Source organism: Canis lupus, chromosome 20 (assembly GCF_048164855.1).
Source record: "Canis lupus baileyi chromosome 20, mCanLup2.hap1, whole genome shotgun sequence".
In the NCBI taxonomy this organism is placed as follows: domain Eukaryota; kingdom Metazoa; phylum Chordata; class Mammalia; order Carnivora; family Canidae; genus Canis; species Canis lupus.
The window spans coordinates 48,383,094-48,406,682 of NC_132857.1; the positions used below are offsets into that span (position 1 = coordinate 48,383,094).

At 33.5% G+C, this 23,589-nt stretch overlaps 1 protein-coding gene across 1 annotated transcript in view; it reads right to left on the minus strand.

Annotated features, from left to right (window-relative positions):
• The window catches only part of LRP1B (LDL receptor related protein 1B), a 1,825,680-nt gene that overhangs the window by 658,888 nt on the left and 1,143,203 nt on the right, over window positions 1-23,589 (minus strand). The window contains exons 19-20 of the mRNA XM_072789062.1: window positions 9,052-9,132; window positions 7,733-7,900 (exon numbers count right to left, since the gene is read on the minus strand). Coding sequence (XP_072645163.1) covers window positions 7,733-7,900; window positions 9,052-9,132 — 249 coding nt within the window. The remainder of the gene's footprint in view (window positions 1-7,732; window positions 7,901-9,051; window positions 9,133-23,589) is intronic.

Here is a 23,589-nt window from a genome sequence, read left to right on the forward strand (position 1 = left end):
TAAATTAAGTTTTGATATTTGGAACTCTACCATGAGCATTCCATTTAGAATTTATATGTCGAATGATGAACTTTTACATCATCTAAATTTTAGTGCACAGATGTATTAATCTGCTGAACTGTCTGTGTAACTGAGAAATCTATTTTTTTTATTTACTGTTCAAATTAGCCAGTCACCTTAATAGCTACATTAGATACCAATTATTAACTAAAACAGGTTGCAGTATACATATTATACATTTGGAATTTCTTGGTTTGGCAATACGCTTAGCTCACAACAGGTATCAAATACTTACTGGTAATTTTTTTTTAAATATTGCTTTATTTAATTTGATTTATTAAAATAATGTGAAACATTCTTATGTAGAAAGAATGTTTTTAAGCATATACATATAAAGTATATGTTTGAGGAAAGGCCAGATAATATTATTTAGAAATTATTAATGGCTTGTCTTTTCTTCCTTTGGACTTTATTTCCTCCCCATTATTTTTTGCATTGTCTTATAAAGTTCTTCTATGGAATATGAATAAAGGATTATTTAAGATTATAGTTTCTTTAGACCATTTCCACTTGCATTTTAAATGATAGGTCAGCAGGCTATGATATGCAGACCAATTTTGGTCCACAATCTGTTTTTGTAAATAAAGTTTTATTGGAACACAGTTATAATCATTTGTAGACATATACTCTATGGCTTCCAGAACTGTAGAGTTGGGTAGTTGCAATAGGCAAAATCTAAAATATTTACTATCTGACCTTTTACAGAAAATAGTTGACAGCTCCTGTTCTGAAATGGTGTGAATTCTGGTTATGATTCATAGAATATTCCATTTAAGTATATACATATCAACAATATCAACATGCTGTGCTGAAAGGTTCTGATAGCAGTGAATATTCTGTACCAGGAAGGTCATGGCAACTTATGTGGATACTCTTATACACCAAAGTTATTTGTGGGAAGGTTTTAGATACAAATAGGACAATTAATTTTCTTTGGGAGGCCCATGTGTACACACATACCAACCTAAAACCAAAATAAATTTCCTAACAAAAAGTGAATAAATCTCATTGCTACATTGCAGGAATATAATATCTAAGTGCAAATTCAGTTATGCTTCACATAAATAAAGGAACAAAGGCTGACAGTTCAAATAAGTTCTGAAAGAAGCTAACTCCCAACTATTTCTATAGGAAAAAGGCAAAGTTCTATTCTATTGCTTATTTCTTTATTCTCACAAAAGCGTGGCACTACTCAATTGCTGAGAGGTGAATTAATTATTTTGTAGATCATCCATGCCCTTTGTCTCTTTTCTGTTTGTTGTTGTTGTTTTAAATTTGTCTACTTTCTGCCGAATGCCTGAAGTCCCACCATTTCACTGATCATTAGCCACAACTGGAGAATAAAAAAAAATAATAATTTAGACTATGGAAATTAATTCAGTCTTGCCCTTATATTTTGGCTCTATTAAAAGAAGAGGAAAGAGGCTGAGGTTCTTCATTAAAATTAAGTATTTTTGTTACCTATTGACTTTTGTTATTAATTACATTGTTTAAAAAATAAGAGATGTTCCTCTGATTGGTGTTAAGATGTGGAATTATTGTCTTAATACAAGAGCTAATTTTTTCTAGGAGTGTGGATCTATCATTAATTTTGTGTATAGTTAAGATGAAGATAATTGACTTCTTTTTTCCTATTTTATGAGCTTTTTAAAATATTTTATTTTTAAAATTATATTTTTCTGATTCCCTTTAACTATACAGATAATCACATTGCTAGAAACACTGTGGATTCTCAAAACAGATTTTGTTATTAATTGTTTCAAAAGCCTTGAGTCTTTGCTCTTGATGTAAAAGTTGTTTGTAGCACTGAGGTTAAAATAACCTTTAAAGAGCTATTTTGTCCTGGAAAACAAAAAGAGATTTCCTATGGATAAAATCCATTAATAATTAACATTGTTTTGATATCTCAGTGTTAACATTTCTTGAGGAAAATAAATCAATCTGTGAGAGAATAAAGTTAAGCCAGACAATTTGTATCTCATTGAAAGTAGATATTATACCTCTAATGTAGACAAAGTTTAAATTTGCTTTTAATTGTATTTTATCAGAAAATAATCCATATTTTCCTTAAAGGAGAATGATTAAAAATCATTGGAAGAGAAGATTGTATGATTTTGCTGAGTATATCATTTACTAATTTCCTCAACTTCAAAGACAATATTTTATTCTCAATAAAATTCAGTGACTGAGAAATAAGTTATTTTGATTGTGTGTTTTAGTAAAAATTAACTGAAAGCACCTTCAGAATATTTTCATAAAAGAAAACCAAAACAGATGACTGAACCTAATTGTATACAATACTATACAGTATTCATTGGTATCTTGTTTTCTATGTTGTTAGGATTAAGCTGTGCTGCTAAAACATGATGCGTTCAACTGAGATAGGATATGACATAGACTGGAAGTCAAGAGATACTGGTTTTAATTTCCATTCTCTCCAGGCTTAAATGTGTAACCTAAGTCTTCTGCCACAAAATAAAGTTTTGATACTTGCACTCCTGTGGGTGGATTCAATTTCCTTAGGTAGGATATTATCCCTTTTTGGTTGGTCGTAGTCTGACCTTTCTGAATTTTCTGCAAAGACTTTAGCATAATCATTTGAATCTCAAACCTCTCCTGAAAATGTCTTTATGGATAAAAGTTTTCAATCTCAAATCTCTAACACAGAACATTATCATCTCCTTCCAGGAAGCAGCATGTTTTGTTGTTGTTGCTGTTGTTGCTGTTAAATACTTATGAGAATAATTTTATTTAAATGAGCCCTTTACTTCATCTGCATGATAAAATAACTGTACTAAATGATCTTTCATTTTCTTCCAGCTTTCTAAATTTCCTAAGTCTATTAGGTGAAATTTTCATGGCTGACTAACATATACTTTGGGTGATTGAAGAAATTGTCTTTGTGAGACTGTCCACAGCTATTGTAATGACAAAGTTTCAGAATCCACTTTATCAAGGTGAGTTGTGGGAGTGAAAGGAAAATAGAAACAAACAAACAAAAGGAGACAGGCAGATTTACTGTGGTTATTAACTATAATGTTCCAGGTTCCTTCTAGTGCTCTTTGGAAAGTTTCATTACAATGACTTGTAATAAGTAGAAAGTTATTTCTTTTCTCTTAAAGGAAAATGAGATGAAATTAAAATATAGTAATTATTTGGAGATCATATAAATGTTATGGATAAAGTGTCAGAAAAAAAAATGAAACGGGTGGGTTATATTCCATTGCTATGGAAGCAGGGAGCTGGATGGGAGAAAAAAGAACAGAAAATCTTTGCTTCAAACTCCAGCTGTGTAATCCTAAACAAGTATGTTAACCTCTCTGAGTAATCCTTATTGTGAGGATTAAGTGAAGTAACAAATGTAAAATGTCTGGCAATTAGTGGTTTGCTAACAGATGCTAACATCTTTTCTCCCCCACTAAATTATCGCTAACGGAATCTTCTCACTGGCACTTACTGTTAAATAATAAATACCAAAAAACTTTAAGCTCTACCCATCTTTCTGGAATTTACTATCTATTGGACAGAGATGATGTAAATAAAAATAAACAATAATAAAAGATAAAGGAGATGTCCTATCTATTTTATTTTATTGAATCCTGGATTGAAAGTGCAAATATTTATTGGGTAAGCAGAAGTGATTACACTTTATTAAAGAGATGTACATGAATAGATCAATACATCTAGTCTTGTACAACATCATAAAAATATCTCCAGGATCTGGGAATAAGGCAAAGAAACAGAAAAATAAGTTATTAGATACATAATACAAAACAAATAAAGGTTGGATTCTGAGGGTGTAATCAAATTTTGGTCAATAAATAAACTCTTTCACTCAATAATTATTTACTGAGCATTTGCTGTATATCAGATATTGTACTTGAATATGAAACTACAAAGACAAAATTATCCTAGCTTCCTTCTTAAATCTGTGAACAGGGAAGTAGCAAGGCAAATGAATAAATGAATAAAGATAAAGCCCAACAGAAAAGTGAAAGTTTCCATAGCAGAAGCAAAGCTAAACAGCTAAAGTTGAAGAATATGACCATGTGTAGGAATACATACTAATAATGTTATACACTTAACTGCCTAATGGATTTGGGAACTTGTTAAAGATTATTCATAATAAATCAAAATTGAAGGTCAATACACATTTAATTTTACATTTTCAGTTAGTTTGTATTTGTGATGTAAATAGGAGATCCCATATGTTCTATCATCACCCAGCTCATTTTCTTAGTGCAGCTGGCAGTAAATATTCCCTTTCTAGACAGCCAAACAGAAGGTATTAAAGAGCAATGACCATAAATCAGGGTCAGATGACCCTTCAAAGTAAAGAAAAAATCCAAATATTTGAGGGATAGTTAAGTTGCATTTAGGAGAAATTGCAAAATTTAGGCAAAATCAATTCTAGAGAAAGAATTATGCAAGTTTGTGCTGCAATTATTAAGTATAAATTTTTAAGACAATTTCTAAGTGGAAATTGACCTGGGGAATAGCTGTCTAAACATACACACACACAAAAAAAATCATACGTTTACTTTAAAAATGCCTTACTCCTTGGGAAAAATATGGTTGATATTATTCCCTCAAAAAGTAGAGGAATGAAACTATACATAATTCAAATGAATTAAACTGTCAACAATGAGATAAGATTAATTCTATGTATTTTATACATATTTATACATATTTTATAGATGCATATGTTCAGAGTCCCTTTCTCTCTCTCTCTACTTCTCTCTTTAATTTTTTTTTTTTCCATTCTAGACAGAGAGTTAAAGACTTGTAAGAAAAGACAGAAGTTTCATTTTAATTTTACTCTAGATGTCCTTACAGGTAAAACCATCTTTTTACAGAACCTTTCAATACTTAATAAATGGCCAGGCCTAAGGCTCTAGGGGGTGTTCCCTCATACCAAATTCCTTGAGCGTCACTTATTTTTCCGTTGGAAAAGCTATTCACCCAGTAGCCTTATAAAAGGGTTATTATAGAAAAATGTGCCAACCAAAGTAGTCAGAACAAAAAAGAAACCAGGGCTAAATTAATGATAAACAGGCAATGAAACCAAGGGAGGAATCCATGTGCTATGGATTGTCTTTATATTCCTCTCTTTCTTGTATACCCTGTGTGTGCATGTGCGTGTGTGTGCAGGGCTGTCTAAAGATACCGCATCTCGTTTGACTAATAAGGGATCTTGGAAGTGAGAGGAAAGACCAGCACAACATTAGGGGGAAGGAGAAGAGTGAATTCATCTAGAAGGGGGCTAGCAATGAATACTTTCACCATATAGTTGTTATGATGAAACAAATGATCATCACTATAGAAATTCTTTTTTGAAAGTGGTTTTAAAAGAAAATATGAATTAAACTTAAATTCAAGAATTTTCTAAAATAAGGATTATATATGGAATGTTCCATTCCTGGTTTCATTTACTAGTAAAAGTTAATTCAAGAGTATTTTTGCTTTTTTGAAAGCAATTTGAGTGAAGAGAAACTAGACCATATGCTCTTTTAACCCAGGCAATGTACAGCAAAGTGCTGAGCAATTATATGGTGGCTTTGATCAGTTTTGACAGCCTGTCTTGAGACTCAAGCCAGAATCCCCTGGTCTTTCTTCCGCAGCAGGTTTTGAGACTAAATTATCTGACTAATTGCATCAAATTTCTACTTTACTTTTGCAATGACCTTACACACCTTGCATGTGCAAAATGACTTTCCTGATCAGCTTTAACAATTCTATGTGTCATGATTATTTTACAACTTCTGTGTCAGAATACATAAAGTAATGATGGGTAAAAATATTTGAATACCCTCTGAAATACTCTTAATTGCCTTGTACCAAAGTCAATGGTATGTTCCCTTTCTTCAATTCTGGTGACTTGTATTCAGCAAGTATAGTATTTGATTAGGGAATTTATAATCTGATAAATATAAATTAGTTCAAGAAGCTTTCTTCATTCTTTTCTTGAAACATGTCCAAGAATCATGTAGATTATCTGGATCATTTCCTTAATATATTACCATAATCATATAAGAAATGCATAGTATTCACATTGACAGTATACCCTTTTCAGTAACATATTTGTAAAATTGAGGTGCTCTAAAGGTGAAGGTCATTAACATTAAGTAGACACTGATTCTATAATAATCCAAACCTAAGAAATTACCTAATGAGGCTACAAAGGGATGTACCACTCACTTTGGATACTCATGAAGCTAAAGCAATCTCTCCAAAACTCCTTAATGTGCAATGATCATTTTAACGTAGAGACAAATACACATAGAAAAGAAGGATGGGATCTCATTTCTGAGATGATAGTAAATTAACTTTGGGGCAATTTATCTTTCACAGCATATTAGGGGCAGTGCCAGCAGACCACAGATGTACACATCATGAGGAGCCTAAAAAGACATCTGTGAGGTGGGGGAAAATGCAGTTTACATTAAAAGTGTAACTTGGTAATTACATGTCAACCACACCTTAGATGAATGTTTCCAATATTTTTAAAAAAGGAAAAAATATATTTTTATACCTTTTTCTTTTACATGCAAGGCTAGTAAGAAGTGAAAATCTCTAGTTCCTATATATCAGTAGACCAACTAGAATAAGACAGAAAAGGACAAAAGAATGAAATAAAGAGGGGTGGGAGAGAGAGAAAGAGAAAAAAGGGAATGAGGAGAGGAAGGGAAGGAGAGAGGAAGTGACAGAGAGAGAGGAAACAAAAGAAAGACAAAACGACACGTGTCAGAGAAAAAATACAGAAATTTTCTATTTTATAAGTTGTTAAACATTTGCAGAAGACAAATATATGCCTCTGGAAAATACTTTGAAAACAATTCCTTTCTTATGATCACACAATCTATGCCTTCCCACCCCAAGTACCCAATTCAGTAAATAAATCATGTTATTGTCTCTTTGCATGCTAGATTTTAAATACTGAACAGGGACCAGATTTCTCTTACCCATCATTCAGTCCAAGCACAGTGCCTGGCACATAAAAATCTTTCAATAAATTTTTGTGGAATAGATTAAAAAGTAAATGAACCTTCCAATTTCTTAAGCAGAAAGAAAACTTCCATTTAAAAAAAAAATGTTACTGATTGTATGAATGTTTGGCAGGCTAATGATTTTTTTCTGTGACATTTCCAACATGATTTCTAATTTATTAGCATGACCTATGGCTGATCAAATTTTGCAAGTAATGGATGCAAATGACAGGATCAAGTCTGCTGGACAATGCTGAGACGCATGGTCACAGTATCCCTCTCTTTAGCATTCCAGAAGTCAGTCAGTTGGAATACATCATCACTTAATAGGGGGTTATTTCAAGCCTAAAAAAAAACAAATTTGGTGTTGAAATAAAAAGTATGCCTTTCTTATTTTTAGTTTGTTTTCCTTTTGGGAAGAGTTTGGGGTTTGGCAATTTAGGAGTTGGAGAGGATTAAAGGAGTAACAAAGCATCTGATAAAAGTAAGAAGCAAAAACCACAGAAGGAATCAAAGTATAAGGAGGTATTAAAATGAGAAACCAGAGAAATTAAAGTGTGAAAGTAAAGCAATCAATTATTTTACCCTGTTCCAAATATTATCTTTATATAATATTCGTTCTGAAACACTTAAATATTATATATCAATTTAAAAATGAGAGTTCATATCTTCACAAAATTACTAACCTTCCCTGGTACAATTGGTTTGGGCTTCATCACTGAAGTCTCCACAGTCATTGTCACCATCACAGGCCCAATGGCCTGGGATGCATCTGCCACTGGAACATCTGAACTGATTATCCAAGCAAGAGTGAACACAGCCAACCTCATCACTGCCATCCCCACAGTCATCATCTGGAAAGAAGGATCAACATCAAGGAAGTGAAAAGTGACCCAGGAAAAAAAAAAAAAAAAAACTTCTCTTATGAAATATCTAACATTTCTTTTTTTTTACATAGAGTATTCCTTTGGGTTTGATAAAAGAATGATAAATTAATGATCAGCATTTCCCATGAACAGTGGAGGGATTATATTCATTTCGATATTGTTTCACTTCTGATTAAACAACAACTACTAAACAAAGAGGGAAAACAATCCTCACCTTTGGATTTTAAAGCTTAATTTCTATTTCACTCAGAAATGACTAACCATTGACTGAACAAATCGATGCAGCAGGTAATAATTATAAAATGGGAGGACAATGGTGACTGCAGGAATTTCATGAAATGATACAGCTGGTGATATAATTAGCATGGAAAATTATTGTTTAGAACTACAATCTCTATGCCCCAGAGTTTATGACTATATCTTTAATTCAGACCCTTCTCCATTGTCAACATGAGGAGTCACTATGCACTCTTCTTCTACTGACACTTAAGTGAGTATTTATACTGGGAAATTGTCACTATCATTAGCAATGATTTATATTCTTTATTAACAACTGTTGCAGGAGGGAGATGAGAGAAATGCAAAGTGAAAATAGATTAAATTGAAATCAGTGACTGAGAATGTATGATTTATACATAATTCATTTACCTGTGTTTGGCATAATTTAGCATAATGATACAATTGAGTATGAGAAAAAACACCATTTATACATAAAGAGCAAGGGAGCAGAGTTAGGACCATTTGGATAATTCCATAATAATCTATAAACTCCTTCATCCTGAGGTTACAGAGCACTTTACACCGATGCTTCAGAGAACCCAAATTGTCCAGGTCATTGCCTCAATTGTCCCCTTTACTTCATGTTTGTGGATTTAGACTATGTCCAGTATAATATCTGAACACAAATCTCTTTATAGTCCCATGAGACAGATATCAAGTCCCATTATCCTTAATGCTAATCCCCACTGATGTGCCAGGTGCCCTCTCACCACTTGTCTAAGCCATTTTGCTTGGCTTTGCAAACTTCTTGTACAAGCTGCATCTGAAAGAGGTGAAGCGGCACTGACAGCCAGGCCCCCAATCAAATCAGTGCAATACAGGGAACATTTGGTACTTGCCAGAGTCGCAGTGCCATTTGCTGCTAATGCATCTTCCACTTTTGCATATGAATTGAGTTAGTGGCTCACAAGTTGGAAATTCTATGAAAGATATAAAAATATTCAATAGGAAAGATGTTATTGACTGTGCTTGATTTAATTTGTTTCTAATTTGCTAATGTGACCAGAACTCCACCCCTATCCTCCACAAAAGGCAGAGGAAACCTTAGAAAAACTAATATAGTGACAAACTTCTTAAGAGCATAGGATATTCATACTTTTAATATTTTTTTAAATGAGTACTTTACAGTGAATAAAAAAGCCTAGGAGAATCAGATGATGAAGAATTGTTTGCATTCCCTGCACTGCACCACTGGTAAGAAGGTTTGAATGGCAGTTAACACTCAGACCTCTTATTGGCCCTGGGACTTGGGCTGGTCAGGCAGTTATGTTTCCCAGGGGTTCCATCCAGGCCTATTCTGGATTATTCCTTTCTAAGAGTTAGAACTTTACAAAATATTTGAAATCATGGTACTGAGCATCTTCTTAGTATTTTAATCAATGAAGCACATAGGTGACAGTGTCTTTAGGAAATAATAATTTTGAATGACATTGTTATAACTTTTATAGAATGGTTTATATTTTTCCCTTAAAAACTCTGACATTTTAAAGTTAAAAGTCTATATTAATGTATACTTTTTGTCAAGCCATGACTAGCTTGAATGGTAAAATGTGAGCAAGTTAATTTTGCATAATAGTTGCAAAGACATATTTTGTGTATTATCTTCAAAATAATATTTCAAATTAAATTGGGGGCTATAGTATTCATCCTCATTCTTAAAATGGTGAAATAATAAGTCAACCTTGGAGCCTGTGAGAACTCCTTCTAGAATGTAGTTGAGCTGGGCAAAGAGAATCAGCCAAACTGACCAGCAATAGCATCCAGTGAACAGACTACAAATGACTGCCATCTCTAATACCAGTAACTTATCCAAATGACAACATAAATTGATATTATTTCATAAACAAAATGTAAGGAAAGTAGTGGCTCATATCAGATCTGGTTTATATGGTATTGATTCCTTGCTTTCCACTTCTTAAAAAGCAATTTCTTTGTGTGAGTTTACATTTGAGTATATCCCTCCGAGATATTGGAATTTGAATGGAAAGTATTCTAAAACTGAACAAATCTTAATTAAATTTTATGATTACCAAAGAGATGCCTCAAGATATGAAGTTTAGAATAATTTTAACTTTTAAAAAATGTGATCAGAGCCTAAATATGATTCAAAGACAGGAGTGAAAAAGAGGCAATCGTTGATATGAAGAGAGAAAAGACTGTATCAAAAGCTATCCATGCAGCAACTCAACAAATTTTCTGACATATAAGGGGAAGTGATGAAAAGAAAAGTGAAAACGCTCAAGGCATAATTTAATCAATACTTCTAAGAGAATTTTCTTTTGTTACCTGACAAGATAATGAAAACTTGTGTTTATGTTTCAAGAATCAACAGGGATGTTGTCTAAAATATGTTTTCTTCTTTAGATAATCATTTAATGCTTAGAAGATGTAGAGTAGACATGAAGAGTGACTTTAAACAAAACTGCAGTATAAGTGATGGTAAAATGAGTAAAAAACAAAATGCAGATTCTAAGATATGATGAGATCTAACTTTTAAAAATAACACTGCATCTTTTTCAATCTATAATAGGTTAATTCACATTTTTAACCTCTCTTCTATAAGCTTAGGAACATATTAATCAATATCATACATGTAACTAGGAAAAGAATAAATCACTCCAAGCATTTGGAGACTTCTGAGATTTGACAATATTTCATTGGCTGGAAAATGTTCCAAGTAACCTTTAAGAGTTTACCTCTTAGATTCTAAGTCTAAAAACCAGCCCCCTCCCCCTCCAAAAAAATCTGGAAGTTAGCTCCCAAAAAGGTAAAAACTTTCAAAGTAAATAAAATAATCTAAAACCCAATGCACCTTCAATCTCTGAGAAAATAAGTCATATACCTGCCCACAGTGAATATAATACACATACTTGCTAATAATGTGTATGTGTTCCTAAATAGCTGCATCTCATTTCTGAATTTTTTTTTTTTTTTTTTTTTTTTTTTTACATAATACTTAGTTACATTACTTTCTCTTGGCAAGCACATTGTCTGGCTTACTTTATAGGACCAAAGGCAAATTACATGGAATTTTTTTAAAAAGGAGCTAGAAAAGGCATAGGGCAAATCACTAAACAGAATAAAGGCATTAAATGAAGGGACAGGTATAAGGGACTGAAGAGTTTCATTTCTGTTTCTTTGATAAAGCACTGTGACCTTGAGTAAATCACACAGCCTCTGTAGTGACAGCCATGTGATTTGTAACATGATCTCTCAGGTCCTTAAAGTCCTAAAGGTCAAGAAGTCAGAAGAAAGGTCATCTGGAAATGCACCACACCCTGAAAGCATGTAATGTAGCAAAAATTGGGTCTATCTACTGAATAACTCCTGGGATTATCACAGCATTCCAATAAAAGATAGTAACTGAACTTCAGAAAAAAAGAAAAAATAGAGGAATGAATTTAAAGTGTTAAAATTATCTTTGGATTTTCTCTGCTTAAAAATGCAATCAAATGCACAACACATTTTAGGAGTTCCATCAAAAATTTAAGTATAATATAGGGCACTTCATTTTTCACTAATGATAGAAAATACTGTATCCATAATTTCTTAGTATCTTATCACCAATATCTCATAGTGAGAAAGAAACAAAGTTTAATGACAATATACTCTTTCTCCTAAAAAAATAAAACAAAAGCTTCTTAAAATAAATTTAGCCTTTCTATGTTTTTCCATATTAGCATTACTTTAAGAGTTGAAAATAATATCTGATATCTCAGTCTGTTTCTAGGTACTTGTTCTTTTTAAGAGACCACTATGAATTCTTATATTTGAAAAAGACTTAAATGTTAAAAACAATCTTTTTTTTCTTGACTTTGACTAGATCTTCCAGGAGACAGACTGTAGGACACCTGGAAAGATTACTTGATTAACTCTGAGGAGAAAAAAAACATGAATGAAAGTGGCGTACATTTTACTATATTAAAATACTAAAGAAAAGAAAACTCTATTTTATTTCTGTGGTTACTTCCACCTCGTAGAATAGTTAATGTGGAGTAATGGACTGTTAAAAAATCTTCCATTGTTGCAGGTGGTATGCTTAATTTATCTATTATATCTTTCACTTAAAATTTATTGCTGGGTTATATGTATGCTATTATGTAAATGGCAACAATTTTCTCTCTCTCTCAAGGGTAATCATCGTTGGTACGGTACTTATATTTATCCAGTACACAAAGCTTAGAGATAGTTTTCAGATCCAATTTGTTTCTTTCTTGTCTCTAGGAATTTTCCTACTTATTTCTCCTTTTTGGCCTCAAAATGAATATTTCTAAGTAATTTATTATTGAAGTCTCAAAGTTATCATAGGTTTGTTTAAGAATATGTAATCCACATCCTATATGTGTATAAATTTGACCATCATGACTAACTATGTGGAGAATAATAGGAGATTCAGGTTAAAATAAATGACAAAGTAGGATATTACACGAGTCCGAGGTTAGGAAAATGTTATCTAAACTTGAAAGGATGATAATACTCACATTGCATATTATTATTTATTGTGTATGAGACACTAGGCTAGCTATGTATATACATTACTTATACTCTTCACAACAGCCCTGCAATTGTTATTGCCAACCCCGATTTGTAAAAGAAAACAGCATAACTTGCCTGAGGATATACTGCATAACCAGCAAGTGTCAGAGTAAAATCTGAATAATAGTGTGACTGATTTTAAAATATATTATTTTTTCCTATACCACACTGATCATACACAATACCCTTCAAAAAATTATAGCACAGAAACATTTTTTGGAAGGATAGAAAATTTAATTCTTCCTATGTTTTATGTAGTCCATTTAAATTTTAAATATGATTATTCCTACTCTAAGGTACATACTTAAACATGGTTATGAGAAACACTGTTTTTTAAAGTCATATAGATTATAGGACTATAACCTTGGAAGAAATACATTTCTAGATAACGATACTAGCTGTGGCTCCTGAGAATTGGTATGTACATAGGACAGACTTCAAAAGAGCCAATAAGGTAAATATACTTTGGAGAAGACCATTAAAAAACAGTATACCACAAATAGTCTTCATTTGGCTACTCTTCCATTGTTGTTACATAAAAACCTCATTTTATACATCACATAAGTCATATATAAAGAACATAGTTTATAGGCAGGTAAATCTGAGTTAAAATCCTGATTTTAACACTAATTAATATATGACCTTGGATACTCACTTAACATCTCTGACTTCAAGTTCCTACTCTGTTCAACAGAGTAGAAAACTACTTCAAAAGTTTTATTCTCAAAATATTGAGAGCTTTATACCAGATAGAGTTCTAGGACTTAGTGATATCTCACCTAGAATGAATGAATAAAATAGTTCTAAGCATTGGAAATACAAAGTTTAGCATTTTCATTTCTCAGAGTGCTTACGATCATTTAGGAAAAAAAATCTCTGTAGTATAATTAAACAAGTGATTTAAAAATTTTTCTGATAAATGCTATGATGTAAACCCCATAAAGTGTTATTGCAACTCACAATAGAAACATCAAAACTACTCTTAGATATTCACCCCAGAGGAAGCTATATACAAGTTGATAGGAATGATATATTCAGGTGAAATCAGGAGGGGAGCAGGAGGGGAAGGAGTGCTATTAGCATATTCCAGAAAGATGGCATTCCTGAAGGCCCAGAAGTCACAGTATATAAAATGTTTGATATTTCCCACACATTTCTTCTCCCTTCCCTTATATTCCCTTTCACTATTATTTATATTCCCCAAATGAATGAGAATATACACTGTTATATCAGAAAGGGAGACAGAACATAAAGACTCCTAACTCTGGGAAACGAACTAGGGGTGGTGGAAGGGGAGGAGGGCGGGGGGTGGGGGTGAGTGGGTGACAGGCACTGAGGGGGACACTTGACGGGATGAGCACTGGGTGTTATTCTGTATGTTGGTAAATTGAACACCAATAAAAAATTATTTTATTAAAAAATAAAATAAAATAAAATGTTTGAAACACTATAAAAATTTCCGAATGGCTGCAATAGGGTATAAGAAGTAGTGAAATTTTAGGAGCTACAAATAGGCTAGAGCAATAGATTTGGAAGTAATCACTATTGATCAGAGCCGTGGAAGTCAAGAGGAGCATCTGGGAAGTATATGCAGAGTGAGACTAATAGGAGACCTGGAAAACATATTGAACAGTTCTGGCAATGAGGAAGATGAATGAGAAATGCTAGATAAAGTAATAATCAAACATGTTAATACATGGTTGCATGTGTATGAAAATAATATAAATTTTCAGAGCCCAGAAATTAAGAGGGTGCTGGAAACTAGAACAGTTAGTGGGTTGTCACAGCAGGGTGTGTGTGTGTGTGTGTGTGTGTGTGTAAAATCAATGCTGCTGAAATGTCTGAAGAATTCATGTTTACTCTTGACAGAAATTTAAAGGGCTGCATCTTTGTCAGCAGAATTATTACTGCCCAGTGGCTGATAAATTTCTTTTGGGAATGCAGAGGTCCAGATACAATGAAAAGCTCTTGAAGGGATGAGCACTGGGTGTTATACTATATGTTGGCAAGTTGAATTTAAATAAAATGTTAAAAAGAAAAGCAAGATACTCTGAAGATTGGAGGCGTGTTCTAGAGAGATTGCATACAAAGTCAGGAGGCAAGGACTAAAACACTGGTATTTTGAGACTGTTTCACAAACCTGTATGTATATTAGAAGTACCTGTACAGCGTTTATTTTTTTTTCCTGTACAGCTTTTAAAACTACTTATACCTAAGCCTTTATTATAATTCAACTGGTCGCATACTTCCTCAGGTGTTGTGGGTTGAATCATACGTATCAGTGAGCTATGTCGGATCCTAAGCCCTGGTATCTGTGAATGTGACCTTATTTAGAAACAGAGTCTTTGCCAATGTAATTAAGGATCTCAAGATGTGCATTTCCACAGGGAAAGGCCATGTGAAGATGGAAACAGGAGATTGGAGTGATGCTGCCACAGCCGAGAAGGAGCTGGAGCCAACAGAGAAGCTGGAAGAGGCAGAGGATTCTCTTTGGGGGAGGTGCTGCTGATTATGGACTTCCAGGCTCCAAAACTGTGGGGAGAAGGGGTTTTTGCTATTTTAAGCCTTTATGTTTGTGGTGATTTGTTTTAGTAGCCTTAACAAATTTTAATTTGTAGGGAATGTTGACATCACATAGTTTAAATTTTCTGGATGTGCCTTAGGATCAGAATCATATGAGGTGCTTTTCCTAAAATACATATTCTTGGACTCTATACAAGACCTATTGAATGGAAATTTTTGGAGAAGGGTGATAGTGGCCTGGGGATCTTTATTAGTACCAAACGCCCTGGGTGATTCATATCATCAAGCACGGAGCTGAGGAAATGCTGAGTTAGGTCAAGGATATAAAAACCGTTTTTATTAATTTCTGCCTATGGCTTTCAATATACCCCACCAGGGTTTGCCTAACCTCCCACTTTCTTGCATCGAGAGCCTTATTAATACTAGGATGTATAAAAGAGGGAACTGTAGCCAAAGACAATGCAAAAGCATGTCACATACCTATAAGAAAACAAAAAGACAACTTAGTAGAAGCTTGTATACCATTTCAAGCAAAAATAATACAAATGTTTAAATATAAATTTATAGAACATGAAAAAAAAAACAGAACAAGACCATCTGGGATACAAAGCATAAATCTGCAGGACACAGACAGGAAAAAGAACTTAATTTCTTTGTTTCCAACATTTTAAAAAAGGGTTTATTTATTTATTTGAGAGACAGAGAGAAAGAGAGAGTATGCACATGGGGTAGATAAGGGATAAAGAGAATCTTAGGTTCCATGCTGAGCACAGAATCTGAGGTGTGGCTAGATCCTGAGACCCTGAGATCACCATCTGAGCCAAAACCAAGAATCGGACACTTAACCAACTGTGCCACACAGGAAACCCTGTTTCCAACATTTTAATAGAAGTAATTATTTCCAGATTGGAGAATGAAGAATAGGTTTGATAGGAAGTTAAGGTTCTAAATCAAAGAAAAGAGAAAAACAACTAATTGCTAAAAATGAGTTTATCTTCACATTGAATAAGTTATCAAAGAAGTAATGAAACACATATTTTTGATCTTAGAATATTGACAATCATTTTGAAATAAATGGAAAATGGGAAAGATGAATGAAACCTGGAAAATGGTGAATGGTACTGTCCTGATTTCAAAAATGAGTGAAAATTTTCAAACAATAGAGAGGTGAAGAATACATATATCTCTGACAGCAATTCTAGGATAAACTTGCTAAAATATTATTTTTCAGCATTTTTAAAAGAGACTATTTGCTCAAGAACAAAATAAAAACAAATCATGCACAACTAACTTATTTGCTGATACAAGTTTTAGGTAAATATATATCATGAAAATGCCATACACAGAGTGGTTTTGTATTTTTAGCAATGTTTAAGAAATCTCAAGATAGGGATCCCTGGGTAGCTCGGCGGTTTAGCGCCTGCCTTTGGCCCAGGGCATGATCCTGGAGTCCTGGGATCGAATCCCATGTCAGCCTCCCGGCATGGAGCCTGCTTCTCCCTCTGCCTGTGTCTCTGCCTCTTGCTCTCTCTGTGTCTCTCATGAATAAATAAATAAAAATCTTAAAAAAAAGTCTCAAGATAAAGTATCTTGTGTGCAAGATGGTGGTAAATTGAAGTGAATGTGTAATTTGTTCAAAACTGTACCTATACAATTTAAATTATTAGATCAATTTCCCCTGAAGGATGTTTTTAATTACTTGCCAAAAGGTTCACACCTTTGTTACTATTATTTGGTTACAGACTTAAAAATTATGCTTATCAAATTTTTGAATTATATAAAACTGGGAGACATCATTAATATCATGGATTCAAAATCGCAAAACTGCAACAGGGTTGGGATTATGGGAGGATGGAAGTATAAGAGTGACAGTATGGAGTGGAAAACATCAGACCCATGTAAATATTCAGAAATAGGTAAATAAGGAAGACTCAGGAGACTATCAAAATAAAAGGTAAAAGAACTTTGAAAAGTAAACATTAGAAGCATCCAAAAGGAATGATTCAGTGTATAAGAAAAGCTTAGCTATTTTAATTGACTGGACACTTGACATGGGAATTACTCAATAGGTTACCATCTATGATTATGTTAACGGAAGCCTAGAATCTAAATTAGTGAAGTTAATAAGTTCACTTCAATCTGTTGTAAAAATACCACATATGGGATACCATGTTCTGTTTAATTCTAGGCTGTGAATTTGTTTTAAATTCTGGCAAAAAAAAAAAAAAAACATAAAATTTACCATTTTAACTATCTTTAAGTATATGATTCAGTAGTGTTAACTATATTCATATTGTTGTGCAACAGATCATTAGGACTTCTTCATTTTGTAGAACTGAAACTCTATACCCATTTGACATCAACTCTCCATTTTAGACCATTAATTTTAAAAGGTTATTAAAAATACAAGTATATTCATAGTAGGGCAGTTGGTGGGGAAGGAGTCTATAAATTATCATGTAAGGAAATCTGAAAGAAGTGGTATGTTTCACTTGGAGAAGAGAAGGGTTAGGTAGGCATAATGGTGCCTTTGGTTAACTTAAGAGTGATGTTGTGACAAAGTTATAGATTTAGATCATGTAGCTTCAGAAGACAGAACAAGAATCATTGAGTAGAATCTTTAGCAAGATTGCTGTACAAAGGAGAAATATTCTGACAATTTCTGCCCAACAGAGGAATTAACTACCCGTGGAGTGGCCAGTTCTTTGTTCCTGAAAACATTCAAACAAGGACTGGGTAAGCATGTCTGAGACCAGTTTTAGGATTCTTATGTTGGATGGATAACTGAATTTGATAACATGTATAGGCAACTACCAAAACCTTGATTCTCTGAAACAGATGATGAGGAGTCATTGGGTCTGAGTTCCAATGCTTGCCATACCTACTAACTCATTCTGTGATGTTGGACACACAACCTTCAAAGTTTTAGTTTCCTTATTTATAATGACACGGGCTAAAATGAATGGTTTTCTTAGTCTTTCTACCTTTCCATGAGTTGAATAAATGTGCATTATGCCTATTGTGCAGAATCTGTACCAGTCAGCATGTGCCTCCTGCTTTAGCAGGAAACAGGAAGGGAGAAAGCAAGCGGGATAAGAGGAGAGAAAATGATTGACTGAGTTAAGTAAATAAATACATGGAGTAGTGGGATTTTTCATTTTATCATGGCATTGGCTTATTTAGATCTAATACTAAGAACAAGGAGACACTAAATACTCCTGCATTTTATAGACAGAATTCAGTAGTTGGAGCTATTCCTTATAAAAGAAGAATAATCCATATGTCAATTTTGTTCAAAGACCAGTGGATTCAAGGGAAGGAGAGACTCCATGAGAATCATTCATGAAATATTGTGGATGCATGAGAAAAGGGAACTGACTGAGTGTTGCTCAGGAAGTAGGTGGACCATTATACCTTGCATCTAGAGAAGAAGAAAGAAGTGGAGAGTGGTGGTATCCAAGAGATGGGTCATTAGGAGACTAGCCTGATCACATTTAATAAAGCATGTTTGGGGGGGGGGGTTAGGGGTCACAAAAAGTGGACCTAAAAAAGAGAGCAAAACTTGTTTTGTTTGTTTGTTTTGGTGGTATCAGCAATGCAACCAAGGGGGTGCCCACCAAGCAAAGAGGGCTCTAGCAACTTAAGGCTAGGAGATATGTCATCTGTGGTGGGAATGGTGGGGGAAGGGGATAAAAGAAGTCTAGATGTGAGGGAGAAGAAGAGGAAACAGAGAAGAGGGAGTTCAGGGAACTACGAAGAGAAGGTTCTCTGAAGGTCTCACATAAGATTCTCTCAAGAGAGGGGTACCTGGGTGGCTCAGTGGTTGAGTGTCTGCCCATGGTCCTGGGATCAAGTCCCCCATCTAGCTCCTTGTAGGGAGCCTGCTTCTCCCTCTGCCTATGTCTCTGACTCTCTCTGTGGGTCTCTCATGAATAAATAAATAATATCTTAAAAAAGAGAGTCTCTCAAGAGAGCAACATTGCTCATGTCGCAGAGTTGTCACCTTCAGAGAAACAGAGGTTACCACTAGACCTACTTAAAAAGAGGTTACCTGTTCCTCCAACTGCCCCATCTGACTGAAGAGCTAAGGCTAGAATAGGGAACAGATGCAGGGAGGAAAAAATAGAATACAGTCACCTCTCATCTAAGTTCCCAAAACCTAAAGTCTAGCCAGCAGGGGGGAGAAGAAAGCCTTGACTAAGATATAGTACTAGAATTTCAAAATGAGTAGGATCGAGTTACATAATTAAAAGTTACCAGAATCACTGTGTCTGCCAAGATGCTATCAAGGAATGGCAGAGCAATTGAAAGCAGTGCTTGGCAATATCCATATTTTGCCAGTATTCCATGGGTTAATAATCCTCACTTAAGTCATTACATAAAATATGCATTTTTCTTATAAAATTAATAATAATGTATACTATAAATAATAATAATCAATATATTTAATCAGAAACTTTGTTTTTCTAATAACCTCATTGAACATATATTTGATACACAACATATACTGATTTAACTGGGAAATGATTTCTTTTTGACAGCACTCTCTCTCTTCTGCTTGTGTCTGATACTTGCCAATTCTCTTTATGATTCTCTCCTCCTTAATTATGCGGAATAAAATTATAAGAACATTTACAATTTAAATTAGAAGTACAGGAGACAAGATTTTACTATCCTCATAGATATAAAAGATCAACATCCATAAAATGGAATCATACTAACTTTGCAAATTTTAATGGATTTTATTTATACCCGACTGAACTGTCTTTCAATCTGTTGATAAATTTCCATTATTTTCCCAAGTTAAATCCTTTGAACAAGCCAAAGTTACCAATTCACATAAAGGTGCATTTATTTTAAAAAATATAATGAATATAAGGCATGCTGGAGATACTTGGAAGACCGAACAACCACAGAACAGTTAAATTAGTTTAAAATAAGCAAATATACTGTTTTGGCAATAAATTTTCCAAGGGGCAAAATGAAAGTTTGTCTGACATATTCTCACATGTAGTCATGAAATACAATTATATTTAATGGCATAATTTGGAGATGGGAAGAGTTTTCTTCTGGATAGTTGCTTCCATCTTAATTCGTTTTGCTTATATAGACATAATTATGTCATTAAATATATGCTAGATAAAATCAAACCTGAATGGTGCTTCCCAAAGTAGGGTCCCTTGACCGGTAGCATTAGAATCAGTATCAATTGCTAGAAATATAAATTATGGACCATCTAAGACATACTGGGTCATAGTCTTTAGAAATTAAGCCCAGATTCTGGTTTTGATTTTTGCTTTTGCTTTTTTAACAAGAGTCCAAGAGATGGTGATGCATGCTTAAGTTTGAGAATCTCAGCCTTAAGGTTTCTCAGACTTGAATGCACATTCATACCACATGGACAGCATTAAAAATACTGATTTTTGAGGTTTGACTCCCAGAGACCCATATTTAATCAGTATCAGTTTGGGGTGAGGCATGGACAGGTGATTCTGAAGCTTCTTGGGTGATTTTTTTTTCTTTTTTTTTTTTACTGACAGCAAAGTTGAGAACCAATTAGCACCTTGAAATGAGTGACTATTTAGTTCTTTGACACATAGTTCACTTCTAGCACATTCTTCACAATTTTAACATATCTTCCCTTATGTGGAGAATCAATCTACAGAGCCTCCTGTCTACACATGAAGACTACCAAAAGAGTAAAAAGATTGTTTAAAGATGAAGAGTGAATCCTCAAGGGCCTTCCTAATTATGTGTCTGTCCACATATACTCTCAACCTGAAATGTTCAGTTAATTTGTTGTAAAGGCAAATGCAAATAAAATCAATGAGGATTATAAACAGGTGCTAGTGATATCCACTAAAATCTGACCCTTGATTTCAGTACCTTCTGCTCCTAATGGCAACCAGAAGCATTTCTAACCATCGGTTTCTCATGTTTTAAAATCCAAATTTTGGTATTTTCAGTGTAAAATAGTAGTTATTAAAACAGAAGCTGTTTGTAGAACTAAAACATAAAAAAAAGAGTGCACTCTTCTAGTAGGATTAAACCTATGGGAACTTGACTGATTCCACTGGGAAAAGTGAAATATGATCGGTCCAAATGTTATAATGATGCTTAATAAGACTGGGAATTACTTGAACCGATATTCATTTCTACATTACTGCCAAAGAGAGTGACTTTTTTAATGCGGTAAATTAAACAATTTATAATATTTTTGCCATTTTGTATTCAATATACAGATAGTTTCTGATTTGAGAGTAATCTATGCCTTTCTCTTATAACTTTAAAAGTGAGCTTGTGCCTACCAGAGCTTCACTATTAGCTTCCCTACTGACATAAATTTTGATTTATTATGACAATCTGAAAGATAAATGCATGTTACTACAGAGAGGAACAAGTTTGGAGAGAAACATGTTTCTCACCTTATAAAAGGGAAATGGTGCTGAGACTAACCCATGTGGCTTACTGACACTCTATAAAATTTGGCTATATTTCAAAAGCAAACTGACAACTACATTTCACAGTGTGTTCATATCCAGTGGTATACTTGAGGTATCCTGTGCCAGCTTGCAAGAACCGATTTATAAATTTTCAAGGATTCTAGGAATCAATTGTTAAGCACATTATTTAAAATACATAACCTATATAGATTTATAATTAAATAATGTTGAATACAAGGGTAATAAAAATCAAGATTCACAATTTCCTAATTATTTTACTCTTGAAGTTAGTCATGTTTATTACATCTGTCTTGTAGAAATACTATAAATTGATGTGCACGTATTTTCTCAAATCTACATTCAGAAAGTCATGTTGGCTACCTGATATTGGTCATGGCAAGAGTATTTACACCACAAAATAGGCAAACACTAGATCAGGGCTCCTTTCCAGCAGGAGATCTTAAAGGGTTTACCAACATATCAATGAACAAAACTTATTATAAATATATGTTCATTTAAATAAGATAATCAATGGACATGAATAGGTAAAATGACATGATCTACTCCCTATTTGCACCCAATCCATGGCTCCCAGACAAAGTCGACCTGAAATGTTGAGTTTTAGTTTCAAGTATACCTGGATTTAAAGCCTTGTCCTGCTATTTATTAGCCTTGCGATCTCCAGCAAGTTGTCAAATGTCAAAGTTTTGATTCCCTTATCTGTAAAATCTAAACATTACTATGTTTCTCATAGATTTGTTGTAAATATTCAATAAGAAAGTTTGTGTCTGTGTGATGTGATGAGCACTGGGTGTTATACTATATGCTGGCAAATTGAATTTAAATTAAAAAAAGAGGAAAAAAAAGACACTATGTGTCTGAACTCCCTCCACCCTTCTTTCCCTCACCTCATGAAAAGTATTAAATATAAGTCAGATCAAAGACCTAATTGAAGCTCTCTAATGAGCTCCTTATTTATTTTTCTACTCTATAATGTTTTCATGGCCTGTCCTAAATTAGTCTGATTCTAGGATTTCTCTGTCTTTAATGTTTTCAGATTGTTCATTATCCTTTTTCTATATTCTGAACAGACATGCTGGAAACAGGAACGCAATCAAGCTTCCAAAATAATAGAGCTGCCCAGATGCAGACCCAGCCACAGGAAAAGTCTGGACATTGGAAAGGAGAAGGATACATTGTTCAAATCCTTTAACTGGACAGGCTTTGTAAACTCTACATGTGTAATATAAAATTGACTGTTACTGTGTGACTATTGCTTTCTTCAACACTGCTATTATTTTCTTTACAATGTCAATGCTACTTCCTTATCTATACTTTATTCAAAGATCATAAATTCAAAAGTCCATAGGGACTTAATAGTCTAGTACACGAAAATTTTAAAAAATAAAATTTTAGGTAAAGAAAGAATGCATCCCTTAATAAAGCCTTTGACTTGAGAGGTCAAAAAAGTCTTATTTTCCAACTGCTAAAAGTACTACAACATAGACTTAAATTATTAAAAGTATATATTCTCAATTGTATTATATTTCTAATAAATGTACTAAACATATTTAATGTATGTTTTCCCCATTAGTAGTTTCAAAAATTCATAGCCATGTCAAAAAAAAAAAAAAACAAAAACAAAAAACAAGTTCTTAGAAGACCAGATTCATTCCCTTACTACATTTCACTACACATTATGCAGACAAATGATAATAAAATCTACTGATACATGAGTATAAATGAGAGTAATTAAATTTGCAACTTTATGTGACAATAAATACCATTTCCAAAAGTAGGAGGATCCATGGAAAGTGACTAGGAATTTTGCCATTAATAAAACTGTCTTAAGCTAATAACGGAATTATATGACTC